This window comes from Wallemia mellicola (assembly GCF_000263375.1).
Source record: "Wallemia mellicola CBS 633.66 unplaced genomic scaffold WALSEscaffold_12, whole genome shotgun sequence".
Lineage (NCBI taxonomy): Eukaryota > Fungi > Basidiomycota > Wallemiomycetes > Wallemiales > Wallemiaceae > Wallemia > Wallemia mellicola.
The window spans coordinates 217,972-234,912 of record NW_006531969.1 but is presented as its reverse complement, the minus strand read 5'-3'; the positions used below and the strand labels follow the sequence as shown (position 1 = coordinate 234,912).

General features: G+C 40.5%; 11 protein-coding genes across 11 annotated transcripts; 5 read left to right on the top strand and 6 right to left on the bottom strand.

Annotated features, from left to right (window-relative positions):
- Position 1: 1 nt before the first annotated feature.
- Positions 2-2,008, top strand: WALSEDRAFT_54758 (ras-related GTP-binding protein-like protein raga; the record flags this gene model as incomplete). Its single annotated transcript, XM_006958804.1, has 4 exons — positions 2-35; positions 80-113; positions 160-1,034; positions 1,078-2,008. 4 exons carry the CDS (start codon positions 2-4, stop codon positions 1,215-1,217), a joined length of 1,083 nt encoding a protein of 360 aa, XP_006958866.1. The 3' UTR covers positions 1,218-2,008.
- On the bottom strand, positions 13-4,146 carry WALSEDRAFT_32902 (methionine aminopeptidase). Its single transcript, XM_006958803.1, has 8 exons — positions 3,475-4,146; positions 3,248-3,431; positions 2,219-3,204; positions 2,057-2,151; positions 1,078-2,008; positions 160-1,034; positions 78-113; positions 13-33 (listed from the first exon to the last, which is right to left on the bottom strand). Exons 3-5 carry the CDS (start codon positions 2,565-2,567, stop codon positions 1,232-1,234), a joined length of 1,221 nt encoding a protein of 406 aa, XP_006958865.1. The 5' UTR covers positions 2,568-3,204; positions 3,248-3,431; positions 3,475-4,146; the 3' UTR covers positions 13-33; positions 78-113; positions 160-1,034; positions 1,078-1,231.
- On the bottom strand, positions 2,613-3,991 carry WALSEDRAFT_64777 (hypothetical protein; the record flags this gene model as incomplete). The annotated part of the gene is made up of 3 exons (XM_006958835.1): positions 2,613-3,204; positions 3,248-3,431; positions 3,475-3,991. 3 exons carry the CDS (start codon positions 3,989-3,991, stop codon positions 2,613-2,615), a joined length of 1,293 nt encoding a protein of 430 aa, XP_006958897.1.
- A 47-nt stretch (positions 4,147-4,193) lies between the features above and the next one.
- WALSEDRAFT_29107 (hypothetical protein) lies at positions 4,194-5,542 on the bottom strand (the record flags this gene model as incomplete). The annotated part of the gene is made up of 3 exons (XM_006958802.1): positions 4,194-4,821; positions 4,868-5,427; positions 5,474-5,542. The coding sequence occupies 3 exons, from the start codon at positions 5,540-5,542 to the stop codon at positions 4,194-4,196; spliced, it is 1,257 nt and encodes a 418-aa protein (XP_006958864.1).
- A 266-nt stretch (positions 5,543-5,808) lies between these two features.
- Positions 5,809-9,165, top strand: WALSEDRAFT_32899 (glycoside hydrolase/deacetylase). Its single transcript, XM_006958800.1, has 4 exons — positions 5,809-6,746; positions 6,792-7,651; positions 7,698-8,245; positions 8,291-9,165. Exons 2-4 carry the CDS (start codon positions 7,561-7,563, stop codon positions 8,954-8,956), a joined length of 1,305 nt encoding a protein of 434 aa, XP_006958862.1. The 5' UTR covers positions 5,809-6,746; positions 6,792-7,560; the 3' UTR covers positions 8,957-9,165.
- On the bottom strand, positions 5,890-6,933 carry WALSEDRAFT_64775 (hypothetical protein; the record flags this gene model as incomplete). Its single annotated transcript, XM_006958801.1, has 2 exons — positions 5,890-6,746; positions 6,792-6,933. The coding sequence occupies 2 exons, from the start codon at positions 6,931-6,933 to the stop codon at positions 5,890-5,892; spliced, it is 999 nt and encodes a 332-aa protein (XP_006958863.1).
- Positions 9,166-10,188: 1,023 nt separating the features above from the next.
- WALSEDRAFT_60622 (hypothetical protein) lies at positions 10,189-11,613 on the top strand (the record flags this gene model as incomplete). The annotated part of the gene is made up of 6 exons (XM_006958799.1): positions 10,189-10,786; positions 10,837-10,868; positions 10,912-10,987; positions 11,035-11,148; positions 11,198-11,311; positions 11,354-11,613. Coding segments are annotated over exons 1-6 (681 nt in total), but the record flags the coding sequence as incomplete, so codon positions are not given.
- A 547-nt stretch (positions 11,614-12,160) lies between these two features.
- On the top strand, positions 12,161-14,639 carry WALSEDRAFT_60621 (Nucleotidylyl transferase). Its single transcript, XM_006958796.1, has 5 exons — positions 12,161-12,638; positions 12,687-12,908; positions 12,955-13,164; positions 13,212-13,509; positions 13,555-14,639. The coding sequence occupies exons 1-4, from the start codon at positions 12,311-12,313 to the stop codon at positions 13,337-13,339; spliced, it is 888 nt and encodes a 295-aa protein (XP_006958858.1). The 5' UTR covers positions 12,161-12,310; the 3' UTR covers positions 13,340-13,509; positions 13,555-14,639.
- Positions 12,162-14,637, top strand: WALSEDRAFT_32895 (hypothetical protein). The gene is given in 6 exon segments (XM_006958797.1): positions 12,162-12,638; positions 12,687-12,908; positions 12,955-13,164; positions 13,197-13,202; positions 13,219-13,509; positions 13,555-14,637. 1 exon segment carries the CDS (start codon positions 13,698-13,700, stop codon positions 14,541-14,543), a length of 846 nt encoding a protein of 281 aa, XP_006958859.1. The 5' UTR covers positions 12,162-12,638; positions 12,687-12,908; positions 12,955-13,164; positions 13,197-13,202; positions 13,219-13,509; positions 13,555-13,697; the 3' UTR covers positions 14,544-14,637.
- Positions 13,336-13,661, bottom strand: WALSEDRAFT_69332 (hypothetical protein; the record flags this gene model as incomplete). Its single annotated transcript, XM_006958798.1, has 2 exons — positions 13,336-13,496; positions 13,544-13,661. The coding sequence occupies 2 exons, from the start codon at positions 13,659-13,661 to the stop codon at positions 13,336-13,338; spliced, it is 279 nt and encodes a 92-aa protein (XP_006958860.1).
- A 12-nt stretch (positions 14,640-14,651) lies between the features above and the next one.
- WALSEDRAFT_38979 (ADC synthase) lies at positions 14,652-16,885 on the bottom strand (the record flags this gene model as incomplete). Its single annotated transcript, XM_006958795.1, has 2 exons — positions 14,652-14,764; positions 14,815-16,885. 2 exons carry the CDS (start codon positions 16,883-16,885, stop codon positions 14,652-14,654), a joined length of 2,184 nt encoding a protein of 727 aa, XP_006958857.1.
- Positions 16,886-16,941: the final 56 nt, after the last annotated feature.

Sequence of the window (16,941 nt, the reverse complement as noted above, 5' to 3'; positions counted from 1 at the left end):
GATGAAGAAGAAAGTCTTGCTTATGGGTAAATCAGGTGAGTTTCATTAGGAAGTTGAACTGTTTCCTAATTATTCAAAGGATCTGGTAAAACTTCCATGCGAAGTATTATATTGTGAGTCATAGACGATACTCTCTTACAATTCCTAAGAGCTTCTTAGCAACAGCCAATCAAGCGATTCAACCTCTACCGTACAAGCTACACTTTCAATAGAAGCACAATCACTACAACTCCTCAGTTCACTCAGTCTAAACATCTGGGATTGCGGTGGACAAACGAATTTCTTATCAAGTTATATATCGCATCAACGCGCAGACGTGTTCAAAGATGTAGGCGTCCTTATTTACGTTTTTGATGTTACGACACCAACGAATCAATCAAGCGATGAATTAAGCTGGTTCTCACAATGTTTAGAAGGTTTAAAAGAATATAGAAAGGACAATGATAGCCTTAAAGTCTTTATCTTGGTAAATAAAATGGATTTAGTTAGCAAGCAGGACATATATGCTGTCTTCAATAGACGCAGAAATGAAATTTTTCAATCTGTTGATCAAATAATAAAATACAATGATAATATCGAAGTTGAGTGCTTTATGACAAGTATATGGGATCAATCACTTTACAAGGCATGGTCAAAAATTGTGACAAAGTTACTCCCTTCTTCTAGTAAAATGACTGGAGCGCTCACACACTTCGCTAGACAAGCTCATGCAACCGAGGTTGTCTTATTCGAGAGGACAACTTTTCTTGTTATTGGACAAACGACACTTAATAAATACGGAGAAGAAGAGATCGACCTTGAAGATGAGGATGACAATGACGAGGAATACATCAACGTAACGAACCGTAATATCAAATTATCGAGACACCGTTTCGAAAAGATCAGTCAGCTTATCAAATCTTTCAAGCACTCGTGCTCTAAACTCAACAATCAGTTCAATTCTATGCAAATATCAGAAAAATATTACAATGCAGTCCTTGAACCACTCACAGTAAATACTTACATATTGGTAATAACCGATAATACCAACATTTGTGAGTTTTCACACTATTAAGATAAGTAACTAAACTATATTAGCACCATCAGCCATACAGATGAATATCAGACTTGCTAAACCATACTTCGAAAAGGTAGAGCACAGTTTCATAGATACCAATACAGCATCACAACCAACAAGTTCAAGTAGCTCAATAAAGAGTGAAAAATCTATAAATTAATGCATATATGTCTACTAAATATCTTGGATGGATATAACATCTTGATCAGATTTTATAGTAGGGATTTTAACATGCTCAGCTGGTGGTACGTAATCATCAGCAGCTGTCAGGACTTCACAACCATCTTCAGTGATTAAAATAGTTTCTTCGAATTGTGCACTTCTAACACCATCTCTTGTAACAGCAGTCCAATTGTCATTCCAATGATCCACATGATAACTCTTGCTTGCGTTAACCATCGGTTCAATTGTGAATATCTGACCTGGCTTCATTTCACCCTTGCTTCTCATGTTCTCATGATGGAGAATAGTTGGTGCTTGGTGGAATTCCCTACCAACTCCATGTCCAGTGTAGGTTTTAACAACTGAGAAACCTTCCTTGTCACAGGTTGGTTGTATTTGACTACCAATATTTCTAAATGGTGTACCTGGTTTACAGATCTTGATAGCGTTATCTAACGATCTTCTAGTAACTTCAATAAGTTTCTTACTAGCATCGTCAACAGAACCAACTGGGTAAGTTGCATTCAAATCAGTATGGAAACCATCTTTGTATACACTGATATCTAAATTGACGATATCACCTTCCTTAAATTTACGTTTGTCGGGTATACCATGACAGATAACTTCGTTTACAGAGATACATACTGATTTTGGAAAGCCGTGATAATTCAATGGGGAAGGATATGAACCGTTCTCGATAGCGAGTTTATGCATGTATTTGTCAAGTGCGTCTGATGTCACACCTGGTTTGATTTGTTGAGCAGTTTTATCAAGTATGTATCTACCGAGCTGCGTATGCTATTGAGAAAAATTTCCGATAACAAAAGCTCTACTCACGCGACAAACTCTTCTCATTGTGTCGATTTCTTCAGGAGATAACCTTTTGATAGTCGCTAAACCCTTCGCCAATCTGATTTCACCGCGTGGGTTTCCTGTGAGTTATTCGTTAATATCCTGGGCAAACTCACCCGTAGGTCGACTTGATAAAATTAAGCGTACCATCTTTAGCGTAATCTGGCTTAGTAATTGAATCTGGTACGATAGATTTTGGACTAAGTGGGTAATGTGGTCTAAGTTTGCCTGTGTATGGATGATTTGGGAACGGGTCGTATGCTCCGTCTTCTAAGGGTTCACCAGCGCCAATAGCAGAACCAGACTGCCTGAGTGCAGCTGCTAACTTCATCATATTCACATCGTTCGCCTGTGTGTGGGTTGCTTTATGAACCGACCAACTCTTTCTGAAGCAATCTTGTCCACAAAAGAAGGACGAAATATTAAGGTCTTTGCACTTTGGACATTGCATTTTAGCATTCGCTTGCTGACACTCAACTCCTGCACATTTGGACATCCTCGATATTCTTCTTAAAATGGTTGTTGATAATAAAGGTATGTTTTAAAGTTTACAACTCAGTTTGTTATTTATAAAGTTGTTTATTACTTTACTAAGTTTATTTGGTACTTCCTGTACTATCAAATGTCCTGAATTTATCTCCTCGACTTGTGTGCCTTTGAAGATAGCTTCCTTCTCTTTTTCATCTCGTACTGCTGTGATAGGACCTGGTTTTGATGCTAAAACAACTAGCACTTTTATCTTGGTAGACAGCTCTGCTATTGCGGAACTACCTTCGAAGAATGCCAAATCATCAGCAAAGACTGCAGCTTCTTGGAGTTTGTCTGTTACTAATGTAACATTCCCATCTTCATCTTCCATAGTACCATATTCAACGTACGCTTGCAACGCTCTCTTATCAAATTGTGAAAAGAGCGCTGATTTCGTCATTGTCTTGAAGGCCTCCTCCTTGGTAGCCCATCTGTCTCTCCTCTTAAGAGCGAGTTGTGCTGGTATCTGTGTCTTCAATCCTGTTTTTAGCTGCACGCCTGCTTTAAATTCTAACGGATGTTCTGGTATACGTATAATAGGATCAATAAGTATGAGTGATCCGTCTGGTCCAAACAGCTTGGGTGCTTCTGCATACGCCAATGCGCTAATGTTGTCAGTAAATGCATCAAGTTGTTGAATCAACTTACAGTGACGTACCACCCAAAGAGTGTCCAATAGGGGTAATCTTGCGGGTACTCTCAAAGTTCTTCCACGGACCTGTCCGTGTGTGTTGTAAGGGTAATTTTGTTGGTAAATCTTCAGAAGTGAAAGTTTGTGGTAAATAGTAAGTCAAAAAAGTAAGTATATCACGTGAGAAATCCGACCAGTCGACTAGGTTGGTTGTTAGATAGCATTCCAAGTTACTCTCACTTACAAACCAAACCAAGTTTGGAGGCATTCAGGAGGAAACTCTGCCCGTGGTTAACGCATTCGAATAAGTAAATCTCATCAATAGGATGTCCGGGTTGTTTGATTAGCTCTTCTAGCGTCGCGTCCCAGGTCTCCTTAACGAAACCATTTGAGTGGCACAAAATCAAAGTGAGACCATCACCTCTAGCCTTCTCGTGAACTAGACGCTCAATGACGCAATAGATACGCTCTCCGTTTACCTCCATTGACTCCTTATCACCTGCTTTGACCCTCGCACTGACAATTTCGTCCAATTCTGACGAAATTCTAGTGCCTTTTTCAGCCTTACTCTCATTGGGATGCGGTATGCTCCTCTTTGGATAGATCGTTGTGCTTCCGTCTAGGGTCCGCGGGTATGCAGCGTTATAAATGTGTCGTTTACTCCTATAACCAGATAAAGGAGACACTCGTTGTTCTATTCTTTCGGAGGGTATATCATCAAATACGACCGTTTGCCCTAACGTTCTACGCTCTTGGATCATAATCGATGTTGCCGGTAATTAATGAAGTCATATTCTAATAATAAGCGGAAGCTCAATACCAGTCACAAGGACGTTTAATTATAAACATTTTCACAATTACTTGATATTTTACGTTTCAAATGTCTTATGTCTTCTTTGAAATGCAAACAATGAAAATTTTTGTGCAAATAAGCTATCATTCATTCATAGTACATAATTATCTTTAGTTCTGAGCTGGGAACTTCCTTCCTGCTTCAGCGGCATTACGAATTGCCCATGTAAGTTCGTAAGATTGTACAGCATCCTCATAAGTGGACAAAATTCTTGTATCGAGATCTTCGCCTTGGTTGTGTTCCTCATGCTTCTCAATTTCATCTCCCCAGTTGCTAATCTCAGAGTAGAAGCAATCATCGTTAGCGAAACTCATGTGAGATTCTGCATTGCTACCTGGTTTTCTGACATAGAGTGCAGGGTTGTTGTATGGATCGACGAGTCTCAATTGGTGACCATCCGTGTATACGGTGAGCTCAGTGTAGTAATCAGTATCGTGAAGTGCGACACCATGAACGAGTGTACCGACAGCACCGGTGTCGTATTTCCAGTTAGCGGTTGTGAATCTTGGAATACGATCTTCGATCTTAATCTTCTCCTCGTCAATTGGCATCTTTGAAAGCTTTCCTGGCTCTTCGTTCCATTCAACAGAATGTGCTTGTACGGTATCTAAGGAAACGTCACCTCCAAAGTATCTTGATAAATCACAAAAGTGAGTTGCTTGTTCGACAATTGGACCACATGAACGAGATTTGTCCCACCAGTCATCCTTTGCGATCTTCTCGTAAGCGGCAATGTATCTATCTCTTTGTCAACTTAAAACTTCCGCAGAAGAAGCTATCTCACCTTGCGACTGTACCCATAACAGTCAGATTGTTCTCTTCGATAATCTTAATCATAGTTTGTACCGCACGAGAGTAACGAAGCATATATCCAACTGAGACAACGTTACCAGCTGCAGCGATCTTCTTACCAACTTCTACGGCTTCTGCTGAAGGACCTGTAGTTACAGGCTTTTCAAGGAATAATGCAGCATCTGGGAACTTTTCCAACAAGTCAAGCTCCAAATTTGCAGGTGGGTTCAAACCACCTCTGAATTGTGGTGGTGCACCAACAATAACAGCGTCCGGTTGCTCTGCTGGGCTAAGATTAGCGTGAGCTTCCGCCAGGTTTGGGAACCACTTTGTGTCGTTGTACGCGACAGCGACGAAAGAAGCTCTCTTCTTTTCTAATTCCTTATCAGCTCTTTCCTTTGATGGATCAATGAGGGCTGTTACTCTCAATCTGGTGCCCCATTTGTTCTCTATTCTTGCACTGTGGTTCCAAGGACCTTCGTCAGAACCAAAGTTTATGTTACCTGCGCCGATGAACATGACGTTGAACTGAGGTCCTGGTTTGTGTTCAACCTGACGGTATATTGAGTGATTGTCGATGCATTTTAGTAGTACATACCTTGAACATCGGCTGGAGCTTTGATGGGTCAATTGATGAGCGTCTTCTTTGTGATTGTGTGTGGATCATCTTGCTATTCTATTGTTAATTCTAGACTTTACCTTATACTTCCACTCACATTTACTTGATTGTAGGAGTTTAAGAAGGCTCCCTGTGGTATAATGGATACCTACTACGTCATAGTTTCATTTTGTTTTTTAGATTACTCAATTGGATATACGCATGCGTAGTGTCATTAATTTTTATATATCCACAATTCATCATTCAAATATATTACTCAGTATTTCGTAAATATCAATTCTTATCAAAACTATTGCATCATTTCACATTCCTAAGGAAATCATATTTCTATTAAAATATTAATGTACATAAAACGTCTTACACGAAACCTAAAAGGAAATAGCTGATTCGTTTCACTAATTGGCTAATGATTGAATACGATGTGAGAGCCTCTCAGCCCCACGCTCTGTAACTGTTTCTTTCTCCTCGATGAATCTCTCCTCGGATGGCACGACAGGAACGGTAGATTCTGGGAGATGTGGAACAGGCGACGCATTGCGTGAAGATGGTTGCTGAAGTGGCGAGATCTGTGCGCTCTCAGGAAAAGACAACGTTTCAAGACGTGCTTCTAATCCCTTACTAAGAGCTGCTCTTTCAAGCTCCCTATTGCGTTCTTCGACATAATTTGAGGCAGGTGAAGCCTGATTGTCATTCTCATCAGTCAATAACTGTGACTGAGGTGCATGTTGATGGCTGATTGCTGTCTGGAGTGGTACAGCGGATGTTGGACGTTCGCTAATGACGTCGCCGTAACTCAGCAAGCTGATCCTGTGACTAGCAGGTGAATCGTGTACGTTCGCTGGCATTGGTGAGGTCGAGCTACTTCCCACTAATGATTGATTCTGTGACGCCAATCGAGGTGAATGTTGGGCATGCGGATTGAGCGGGGACGGTGTCTGCGGCTGGTGGCTTGGTGGAGGTGAATTTGGCGGTGACGCTGGCAAAATAGACGAATGTATTGATTGCGTAGACTGCAATTTGCCCATCTGTGTGTCTAAACTTGGCGGAGAAGGCGGTGGAAGAATGAATGATTGCGACGGGCTGTTCAGGACATTGCAATCATTGGATGCTGCCATTTCCACGCCTATCGAGTCACTAGGGTGACCGCCCACAAAAGCCTCGACAGCGCCTGATAAAGCTGGTGCAGTCGATAAGTCGGCAGCCTCCCTAGAGCCTAGGAAACCAGAGTGTATTGGATGGCCAGGCTCTATGTCTGTTTATAGTCAGATACGTATTCCCACTAGAAACTAATACTCACCCCTTTCAAATATAGAGGCTGCAGACGATGACCGGATTGAACTGCCAGGGGACGTTGAAATAGATGGCGACGTCTGCAGCAATCTAGAAAGCCTAAGATTGTGTCCTAAATCTGCGTTTGCGTCACTCAGGCTGTCTTCCATTGTACGGTGAGATTAGAAGAAAAAACCGGGCAAATGACCAAAATGACGACGTCGGGCAATTTTTAAATTTATTGCTCCTGCGCGTGTGTATAAGTTTCAGCATATATTTTATGCTTTACTTGCTTCTTCAGACTCGTTCTCTGGCTGTAATTGTCTGCATGTGTGACAATAACCGATGCAAAGGTGAGCGAAGGGGGATAATGGGATGCTGAAAGTGTGACGCTTTCTTTTACTTTGAGAATGTTCTTTTGCGTCTACGCCAAGTTATCCAGGAATGTCAGAGTCACGGTAGCAATTCCTTCGTCGATATAAATTGTAGTACTATATAATGCATGCTATACAAGATCCCAATTTCTGGCTATTTACCATGGGTTACCCCTCGTTTTCACCCAAATGGTCCGTGCGTTCTCTGTTCCTAATTTAGTAACGACAGCGAAGCGAAATAATTGAGCGGATTGAAGTTCCTTAGGACTGTACGGTCATTTTATGCTATAATATACCGTAAAAACTATATATAGTTGTCTCAGCCGAACTGACAAACACATAAATTTGTGTCGCAGTCGCGCTAGGAACGCTATTGGAGCCTTGGTTATTATAGGCGTCTTTTAATCCATCAACCATAACCAGATGTTCAAAAAGCTTGCATACCTGAGCATACTCGGTTTAGCTGTTGCGCAATCCAGCGTTACTGATGAAGCCTCTGCTGCTAAGAGCACAGGTATGGCTTATCTAGCCCTACCCTGACGACGCTGATCCTCTAATAGACACTGCAACTGAATGTAAGGCTTACTCTGCACCAATTGTTAAGGATGTCCAAGACAAATTCCCTACAATCTGGCAACCAGCTACTATCGTAGATGGCGATGATGAGGCTCAGGCAAAGTTTGACGAGATCAAGCAAGTCCTCCCTTCGAACATTAAGCCAAAGGGTACAATGAGCGGTGATTTCTCAGATGTCACCCCAACCTACGACAAATCCGACCCAGATTGTTGGTACACATTTAACAAGTGTACAAAGCCAAAGATCGAAGGTCTCTCAGACGATCTTGCTGATCTCCCAGAGCCAGAGACCTGGGGTCTTGGTTTCGATGATGGTCCAAACTGCTCACACAACAAGTTCTATAACTTCCTCCAAGAGAACAACTTAACTGCTACTATGTTCTACATTGGTTCAAACGTTATGAACTGGCCATATCAGGCTCAACGTGGTAGGGACGATGGCCACCAACTCTGTGTTCACACTTGGTCCCACCACTACATGACTTCTTTCGATGATGAGGGTGCCTTTGCTGAACTCTACTATTCCATCCAAGTAGGTAGACATATTGACCTGGAATGTTTATCTAACAAAGATTAGGCTGTCAAGCAAGTCACAGGTGTCACTCCAACCTGCTGGAGACCTCCATTTGGTGATGTAGATGACCGTATCCGTCTCATTGCTGAAGGTCTTGGTTTGAGAACTGCACTTTGGCGTTACGACTCAAACGACTGGCGTGTCGGTGCCACAACTGGTGCAGTATCCAAGGAAGATGTTGAGAAGAACTACGAGGATGTCATCAACGCAGCCAAGAATGGTACTTTCAAGGAAGAGGGTACTATCATGTTGACTCATGAAATCACTGGTGAAACTATGGACATCTTCATGGATATGTACCCTAAGATCAAAGATGCCTTCAAGTACGTTGCTCCATTCTACGCTGCCACCAACACCACAAACCTCTACGTCGAAACTGGCGATGATGTTAAGCAAGGTGAGACATTCTCTGAATATGTAAAGAATGTCTACGGAGATGACGTTGAAGCTGCTTCAACCACTAACACTAACTCACATCCAAACCCTACCGTAACTGGTACACAAGGACCATTAGCTACAATTGCTAACCCAACTGTTGCATCAGTTGAAGGTGCAGCTGCTTCAGACGTCACTGGTGACGGTGACTCAGGTGCATTCTCATTTGCAAGCTTCTACCCAGTTGTAACCATCTCTACATTGATGGTCGCAACATTATTTGTCGCTCTTTAAAGTGGAATATCATTTGTATAGACGTTGTCGGGAGGCGATTCTATACATGCGTTTAAAATAATTGGAATTTTATTATTTATTTCAATCATTCATCTGCGTCGACTTTTATATCAATACGGAATCTTTCTTGAATTAATTTACAATTGCTTGATTATATATTTATAGACAACATCAAATCAAGCTCTTTTCATACTATACATGGACTGTTCTTTGACGCATTATTTTTAGTTTTCGATTGATTGCTGTGTTGTTTATTTTTAGTAAAATGTGTTACTATCTTAGATTATACTGCGCGTACGGCAAGTACTTTTTTAGAATGAATATATTTATAACCCTGGTAACGGAGGTGGTTTCCGAAGCGTTACTATTTTTTGACTTCACGTGTGCTACCTCATATTGAGACAAATTGTGAATCCAAAAATTTTCATAGTCTCTATATTTATGACGGATGGATAAAATAATGTTATTTGCTGGCTTTGAGTCAATACTCAGTTAAAATTTCGTCATAAACGCCCAATGTGCGTTCAAAAGAGAAAAGAACAGCCCAATGGGATATAAAAGAAGAGTTAAATAACAACTTTAGTTCTTTTCAATCTATAGAAATGTACTTCAATCTCGCTAGAGCAACATTAATTGTCGCCCTTACTGGTTCAGTCGCTGCTTGGTCAATGCCATGGTCGAATGTCAATGTCGCTCGCCGCGATGGATACGATGTGGGTTTGTACATTTTAAAGCCACTTTGATAAGCTAAAATTCAAAGGATTTCGCTATTCTCCCAATTCCTGTATACAAAGGCAATGATAAGTCCTACAACGAAGAGCTCGCGAAGTATGAAAAGGAGCTTGAAGCAGGCTTAAAGAAGACAAAGGGATATATTGCGAATATCAAAGAGAGCAAAAATGAGCAGCCAAAGAAACACACCACTCGTGATGATGATAAGAAGGTCGACGATAAAGACACTAATGACGCAAAGAAGGACCATGACGAGCAAGTAAAGAAACATAACGACGAGGTTAAGAAATTTGAAGAGAATATTAAAGGTCAGAAGGAAAAGTATCTCGAGGATTTCAAATCTGACAAGAAAGACGTTAAAGAGGACATCAAAAAGAACGACACCAAGGCGCCATCTGTCGATGATATCAAGAAAGCTGAGGAGGAAGTAAAGAAGCAGCAGACAGAGGCCATCAAGAATAACAAAGCAGCTGCTAAGGAAGCTACCAATAAGAACAGGGGCAAAAACTAAATCTTCATCCAGTAAGTACTATGTACAATTGGATGTATACTACCCATTGTAGTGTCTTGATATGTTGTATTGTATTCCAGATGCGGCAGTTGTGAAGTCAGTGCCAGGATGAAATTGAACAATAAGCGAGCGGAATTGAGTCCATAGCGTGACCCATAAGATTGAATGCACTAATTGTGCTTATTTGTAGATCTACATCCGATGCGTAGTCCTCAATGCATTCCGCAAATCAAATCCCACATGCCACCGAAATGACGCAGTATGCAATCGAAATCGTTGAATGAGAAAAACTGATTAGTGTGTATGATCAGGAATCCGTAAATACACGTTACGAAAAACTGGATTTTCTGATTTTGGGAATACTTGATCGTTGACTTTTATATTCAGGATGCAAATATCGCCTAAAAAAGAAAAAACTCGCTCAGTGTATGACCTAATAAACGCGTTTGAATTTTAAAACATCCTATTCACCTCGCCATAAACTAGCAAGAGTCTCGTCAATGTCAAAAGCAAAGAAAGAGATCGAGTCTAGCATTAGACAGACTAGAAATAATACACATTTCCTTCGTGAGAAGAAGAAATGTGGAGTGAGTAGCTAGAAAACACCGCCAACATCTATTAACGTAGTACTTTTTAGGCTCCAAGGACTTTCTTGAAGGATATCTTAAAGTTTGTCGAATACCATCAACTGTACTATCTAATGACACTATAGACTCGCCAATACCGAGAATAGTGGCGTCGCGTTCTGTTGCAAAAACGCCTGTGGATTTAAGATCCTCAACGAGATGGTATGTAAGACGCTTTTTATCAAAACATTGACTAAGTTCCGTCATAGTTGAAGGTGTCACTCGGAATTATCAAGGAGGCTGAATGGGGGAGGCCACTTACGCCTAGGGAAACCGGCAAGCTTGTTCCTACATTTCAGAAAAGTTGCCAAAACTACTTCATCGTGAGTATGAAGTGCACTTACTCGATGTCCTATTAAGGATAATTAATAGTCCACCGATGAATGTGTAGCTGGTGCATGCTCTAAGAGAAAGAGTGCAATGAAGGACGGCTTTGAATTCGTCAACACACTTTACAAGTTCCCAACACCATTTAAGGTTGACGACGTGGGTACTGCTACGTGTTATGACAGAGCTGACACACCGTAGGTAGCCAGCTACCTCGCTATCCCAAACAAAAACGTCGCCGAGAAGAAAGCACCGAAGAACGCCAAGGCTGTCGTTCCGTCGGATGTTACTACCCCAAAAAGCGAGAAATCCAGTGAATGCAGTGAACGTATGGAAGCCCTATCAGTGACCACAAATATGTCAAACAGACGTCCAAACAAAGGGAAAAAGCGCGCAGAAGAACCATCAGTTGAGGGAACAACTTGCCATCCACAGAAATCCCCAACATCACTGCCAATCTCAGTCGGGACGTCTGTTTGCGATAGCGAGGATATGAGTCCAGTAGAGACAATCAATCGTGATATCGCGGATGTGCCATTACACGTAGTTGGTATTAGTGGATACGGATACATACCACATGCTATCCCACCTTCAATTTGTACGACTAACGAAGTTCGCCTAATTGACGTCTTCCCAAGAATTTGCACTCTCCCACCACCGGTCGACACAAGGTTAATATACCTGAAGAATGTATCTTAGGGTGTATGATATAGCTACCTCATTTGATTTATTAACTTTTCCAGCTTTTTCACTGTTGTAATATAGTTCAAGGTGGTCCCTAATGCATATTGTTTCGTTTTCTCTGATAACTTCATGGAGGTACATTATAAACAAATGGATGTTTGTGAAACTAATAAACGCGTCATTTTGTTAAGACACGCTTGATAAAATTTCGTTCGTGGTGGCCGTTCAGAAATAAGATTAGAATTGGGTAAGTGAGTGGAGAATTTCAAACTATCCATAATTAGATGTTAGAAGAAGACATATTTCTGATACTTCATTAAACCAGTGGTGATACTTTACGTGGCAGAAAGGTAGCCGACGAACATACACCTTGATGATCATAGATTGAAATCCTACTTCTGTTGATAGGACTATAAAACTGGTAGAATATCTCATATTGATATAGCATCATCTATCAACTTTACAATCAACAACATGCGTAGTCTGATTATAGCACCATTACCAGATAACTTAAACCTCAATTCATCGCTAACGACAGCATTACAGAAATCAGTTGAGAAAGCTACAGACGTTGGATTGATATTCACAGGAGAACTTCCCAGACAATCTGAACGTCATGGCAGTTTTACGCGATTCCAAGCGTTCTTGATTGAAATATACAGTACATTGATAGCTAACAGGAAAGATAAATCTAACTGGTGGGCTGGTAACATTGACGTATGGTTTGAGTCATTTTGGCAATCAGATTGGATGTACAAGGCAAGATTAACAGATTGGGATATCATGTATACTACATCTGATGGTGCGTTATCTATGCTATTGATGTACGATTAATCTAATTCGATTTCAGTTCTTAGTACAATCAGTGGATCGAAATTGCAGGATATACCAATCAAACAGACAATAGAAGGACTTGAAGGTGTTAAAATAGGAAAACACAAGCCAGATAACGGCGGAATTTACGATACGATTGCGCTTGGTGGTACATTTGATCATTTGCATGCAGGACATAAGGTTTTGTTGACTTTAGCAGCCTACATCAGTAGAAAGAAAGTAGTCATTGGTGTAACAGGTGAGGTTTTGTTTGTTATGAATATCTCAATCTAGAACAAAGACAGGTCCTGACTTACTGACACGTAAGAATGATGCAGATGTACTCGAATCAATAGAAACACGTAAAGCAGCAGTAGATGGATTTTTAAAGCGTCTTAGACCTGATGTTGAAGCTTATGTGTTTACACTGAACGATGTATATGGTCCAACAGGTGATGATGAAGACATAGATGCCATTGTTGTGTCTCGAGAGACACTAAGTGGATCAGATGCTAGTATGTATTGCACTAGGTCATAGAATAATGAAATAACCGCACGACAGTTAACAAAAAAAGGAAAGAAAACAAGATAAAGGAGTTAGATGTGTTCATGATAGAACTGGTTGATCATACAGCTGAATTGAAGCTGAGTTCAACGGATATTCGTAAATACATTAAAAATACAGTTTAACTTTGTATGGCTATCGTAATTGATTCGTTATTGAGGAGGTATAAAAAACCGCGATTTGGAGACAGTTGAATTTTGTAGACGTTATTCGGAATAGTGCAGACGTTATCGATTAATTCAGCGATAGCTGATGCATCAGATTTCTTCAAGTTACCCTGTGCTAATGCGTCACTGTGAGCATTTTATGGGTTATCTAAATGGACTAACATCCTATACAGAAATGTGACTTGTCTAGTAACAAAACACCATTTATAGAACCGAATTTAGCTGTAAAATTATCAATTATACTCTTAGATTCACTTAATTCAAGTAAATCGCCCTTCATCGTTTTATTCAAAACGCTCGCTCCTTGTTCGAAACGATGAACAGAAAGCGTCATCAAGCAGATTTATTAGTCTCTAGCTCTAGGGACGGCAGTGAAGAGGACAACGATATGGTGACTCCTTCGAGCTCTGACTTTGAACCACAGCTCAAGCAGCACAATTTGGTAGAAGACGAACAGCAGAAGCTTACTAGCAAGAGCAATCATACACTCACAGATAGCCAAATTTATGACGGTGATGTTGAATCCTCAGCTACAGCGAATGTCGATTCCAATTCGACACCACCTCCGCAAGCTTCTACAAGCACATTCGCTGATGAATCAACCTCAAATTTCACACCAGAGTCAATCCAAGACTTCGTTAGCAAGTCGCTTTCTATTGATATTCCAACAGATCGTCCAATTAGAATCTACGCTGACGGTGTTTATGACCTCTTCCACGTTGGACATACTTTACAACTCAGACAAGCCAAATTATCCTTTAAGAACGTTCATTTGATAGTAGGCGTATGCTCTAGCGCAACCTGCCAACAACACAAATCCAAACCGGTTTTGAGCGATTTCGAAAGAGCCGAATCGGTGAGAAATTGCAGATGGGTTGATCAAGTTATTGAGGACGCACCCTGGGTTATTGACCAGGAGTTCATAAACAAACACAATATTGATTTCGTCGCTCATGACGATGAACCATACGTCGCACAAGGTCATGAAGACGTCTATGCCTTTGTTAAAGCTCAAGGAAGGTTCATTCCAACTAGGCGGACAAACGGTATTTCAACTTCTGATCTTTTAGCCAGAATACTCAAACAATACAAATCTGGTCAATTCGACAAGAAGCTTGTCAAAATCAATCAATCAGAACTTTGTTCGAATAGCAACAGGTGATATCAATAGTCATTCATTCTACTTTCCCTTATTCAGGATAGCGATAAAAATTGCCTTCTTTTGTTTAAAATTACTTTTGATTCATACCACATCAATACAATAAGTTGTCTAATATTCTATCAATTTACTAACGACTGAACGAGCCTTTGTTAATACTTCTTCCCACTCGTTTTGAGCTATAGAAGGGTACGTTATGGCGCCTCCCGCACCAATTTTAAGTTCTTGAATTCTGTTAGATACAGAAGATCCTAATTGATACATCAACACTCACCTTTATTACCATATACTATCGTCCTTATTACGACTGATAGGTCTGTACATCCATTCACGCCGATATATCCGATACAACCAGAGTAAAACCCTCTATTTGACCTTTCGAGCTTTTCTAGTATCTTCACAGATCGCAGTTTCGGACTTCCTGTCATACTACCAGGCGGGAAAGACCTCTTGATACCTTCGACTACACCCACGTTCGCCCTCCGTCTGCCCCTTATAGTGCTCACCAATTGATGTACCTTCTCAAACGTTTCAATACACATCAAATGTGGCACTTGCACTGTTTCAGGTTCACAGAACGATAGCAGATCTGATCTAATTAAGTCGACAATCATTAAATTTTCAGCCCTTTCCTTTTCATCATTTTGCAATTTGGTAGCTAGTAAGGAGTCATTCTCTTTATCCTCTTTGTTTCTTCCCACTGTGCCCTTTATAGGTTTCATTTCGACAAGTCTGTCAATGCCCACTTTCATGAATCTCTCTGGTGAGCTACTCAGAATGGCTAGATTGAGGGACGGTATGTCGATGAATGCAGCATAAGGTGCTGGATTGGAGCACCGCAAATGCTTGTAGACATCCCAGCAACCCTCCTGGTTTAAGTGATTAGCGTCAGCTACGAATCTCGTTGTTAAACACAATTCGTAGCTCTCTCCGTATTCGATTTGTCTTCGAGCTTCCTCAATTGCATTTATGTAGGCCTGGGGAGTGTGTTTGCACTTATATGGTAATGTTTGGATTTGTGGATTAGATTTTCTTGGATAATGCTCTTTCAACTTTGATGTAGTGGTTAGATTATCAAGAATGAAACGCATAGCATCGTCAAGCTCTAGATCATTGGATTTAATACCGTCAATCTGCTCCAATGCGAACTGCCGCCAAACTTTATTGATATGATCGTATGTTAGCACCTCATTGCAGAATAGAAGGAGCGCATCAACTTGATTCTGTTCACTACTAAATTGTACATCGTCAAGTTTCGTCTGGCATGTACTATATCCTTCCAATGACTCCTTACCAAGTTCGTATCCCAATGCCGTGATCCAACCAACTGTAAATCCCTCATGTGTTTTCATATTGGTTAGACTTTCTATTAACCTTTGTAATTTGTCAAACCAATCCCAAAATGAGCCATCTATTGTAAATTGATGGTATGAGGTATTTGTCTTTATGTTTAAACTCTTATCAGATAATTTATAAGATATCACTATTGATGGCTTTGCAAGATAAGACGTACTGTCGACACCTTCAACAAGCTTGGCTGAATCTAGCCATATACTTCCTAATCCTGATAATTGGCGGACTTTTGTATCGAAAACTTCATCTGTATTGACAGGCAAATCGACAATTTCCTCGGTAACGTTAAACGCAGGTTGTGTTTTGGGCATCGATTTTTGAGACTCTAACGCAATAGATGAACTATCTATCACACTTTGCGGTATTTCTTGAACATCATTTGCGTATTCAAGTGATATATTTAAGAAATTCTGCATAATCTGTCTACCAAATTCAGACTCAATTGACTCAGGATGGAACTGAACACCAAATAGAGGAGCTTTTATATGTTCTAAAGCCATTATCGATTCGCTGTCATGTAATTCTGTCGCTGTTACCTTCAGATTGGATTCTTTGAGCGCATCATTTGGGTCACTGATTGTGAGAGAATTGTAGGTGACGACGTTGAAAGACCGGTGAATACCGTTGAATAGTCTACTATCGCTGAATTGTATGGGTATTCTATGTCCATGCTTGATCTTCTTCACAGTTGAGAGTTTAGCATCTGGACATAGCGTTGTAGCGAGACCTTGATGACCTAAACAAATACCAAGTAGTGGCTTGTTCATTTCTAATGCATACTTTATTAATTTGCTCGCTACACCGAAATCCTTATCGTTATCTGACCGGCCAGGGCCAGGACTGAGAATGATAGCGTCGAATGAGTCTATAATCGAGTAGTCTATTATTTTATCGTGGTTTATAATATTTACTTTTATGTGTGGGTTTAATAATTTAAGTAAATTGTTAGTATATGAATCATAATGGTCTACTATCAGTAGTTTGATAGTCATTGTAAGGTAGAAAGCCTCTTGTATTTCTGATTTTCCACAATATTCTCTATCCCGAA

What these genes read in the sequence shown, in the direction of transcription:
- WALSEDRAFT_60621 (XM_006958796.1), top strand. Translation starts at nt 12,311, where the DNA reads ATGCGTAGTCTGATTATAGCACCATTACCAGATAACTTAAACCTCAAT. An exon ending in AGTAGTCATTGGTGTAACAG is followed by an intron (nt 12,909 to 12,954) that starts GTGAGGTTTTGT and finishes GAACAAAGACAG; the next exon opens with GTCCTGACTTACTGACACGT. An exon ending in ACTAAGTGGATCAGATGCTA is followed by an intron (nt 13,165 to 13,211) that starts GTATGTATTGCA and finishes ACCGCACGACAG; the next exon opens with TTAACAAAAAAAGGAAAGAA.
- WALSEDRAFT_32902 (XM_006958803.1), bottom strand. Translation starts at nt 2,567, where the DNA reads ATGTCCAAATGTGCAGGAGTTGAGTGTCAGCAAGCGAATGCTAAAATG. An exon ending in GCCAGATTACGCTAAAGATG is followed by an intron (nt 2,152 to 2,218) that starts GTACGCTTAATT and finishes AATAACTCACAG; the next exon opens with GAAACCCACGCGGTGAAATC. An exon ending in CAATGAGAAGAGTTTGTCGC is followed by an intron (nt 2,009 to 2,056) that starts GTGAGTAGAGCT and finishes TAGCATACGCAG; the next exon opens with CTCGGTAGATACATACTTGA.
- WALSEDRAFT_32899 (XM_006958800.1), top strand. Translation starts at nt 7,561, where the DNA reads ATGTTCAAAAAGCTTGCATACCTGAGCATACTCGGTTTAGCTGTTGCG. An exon ending in CTCTGCTGCTAAGAGCACAG is followed by an intron (nt 7,652 to 7,697) that starts GTATGGCTTATC and finishes ATCCTCTAATAG; the next exon opens with ACACTGCAACTGAATGTAAG. An exon ending in AACTCTACTATTCCATCCAA is followed by an intron (nt 8,246 to 8,290) that starts GTAGGTAGACAT and finishes AACAAAGATTAG; the next exon opens with GCTGTCAAGCAAGTCACAGG.
- WALSEDRAFT_32895 (XM_006958797.1), top strand. Translation starts at nt 13,698, where the DNA reads ATGAACAGAAAGCGTCATCAAGCAGATTTATTAGTCTCTAGCTCTAGG.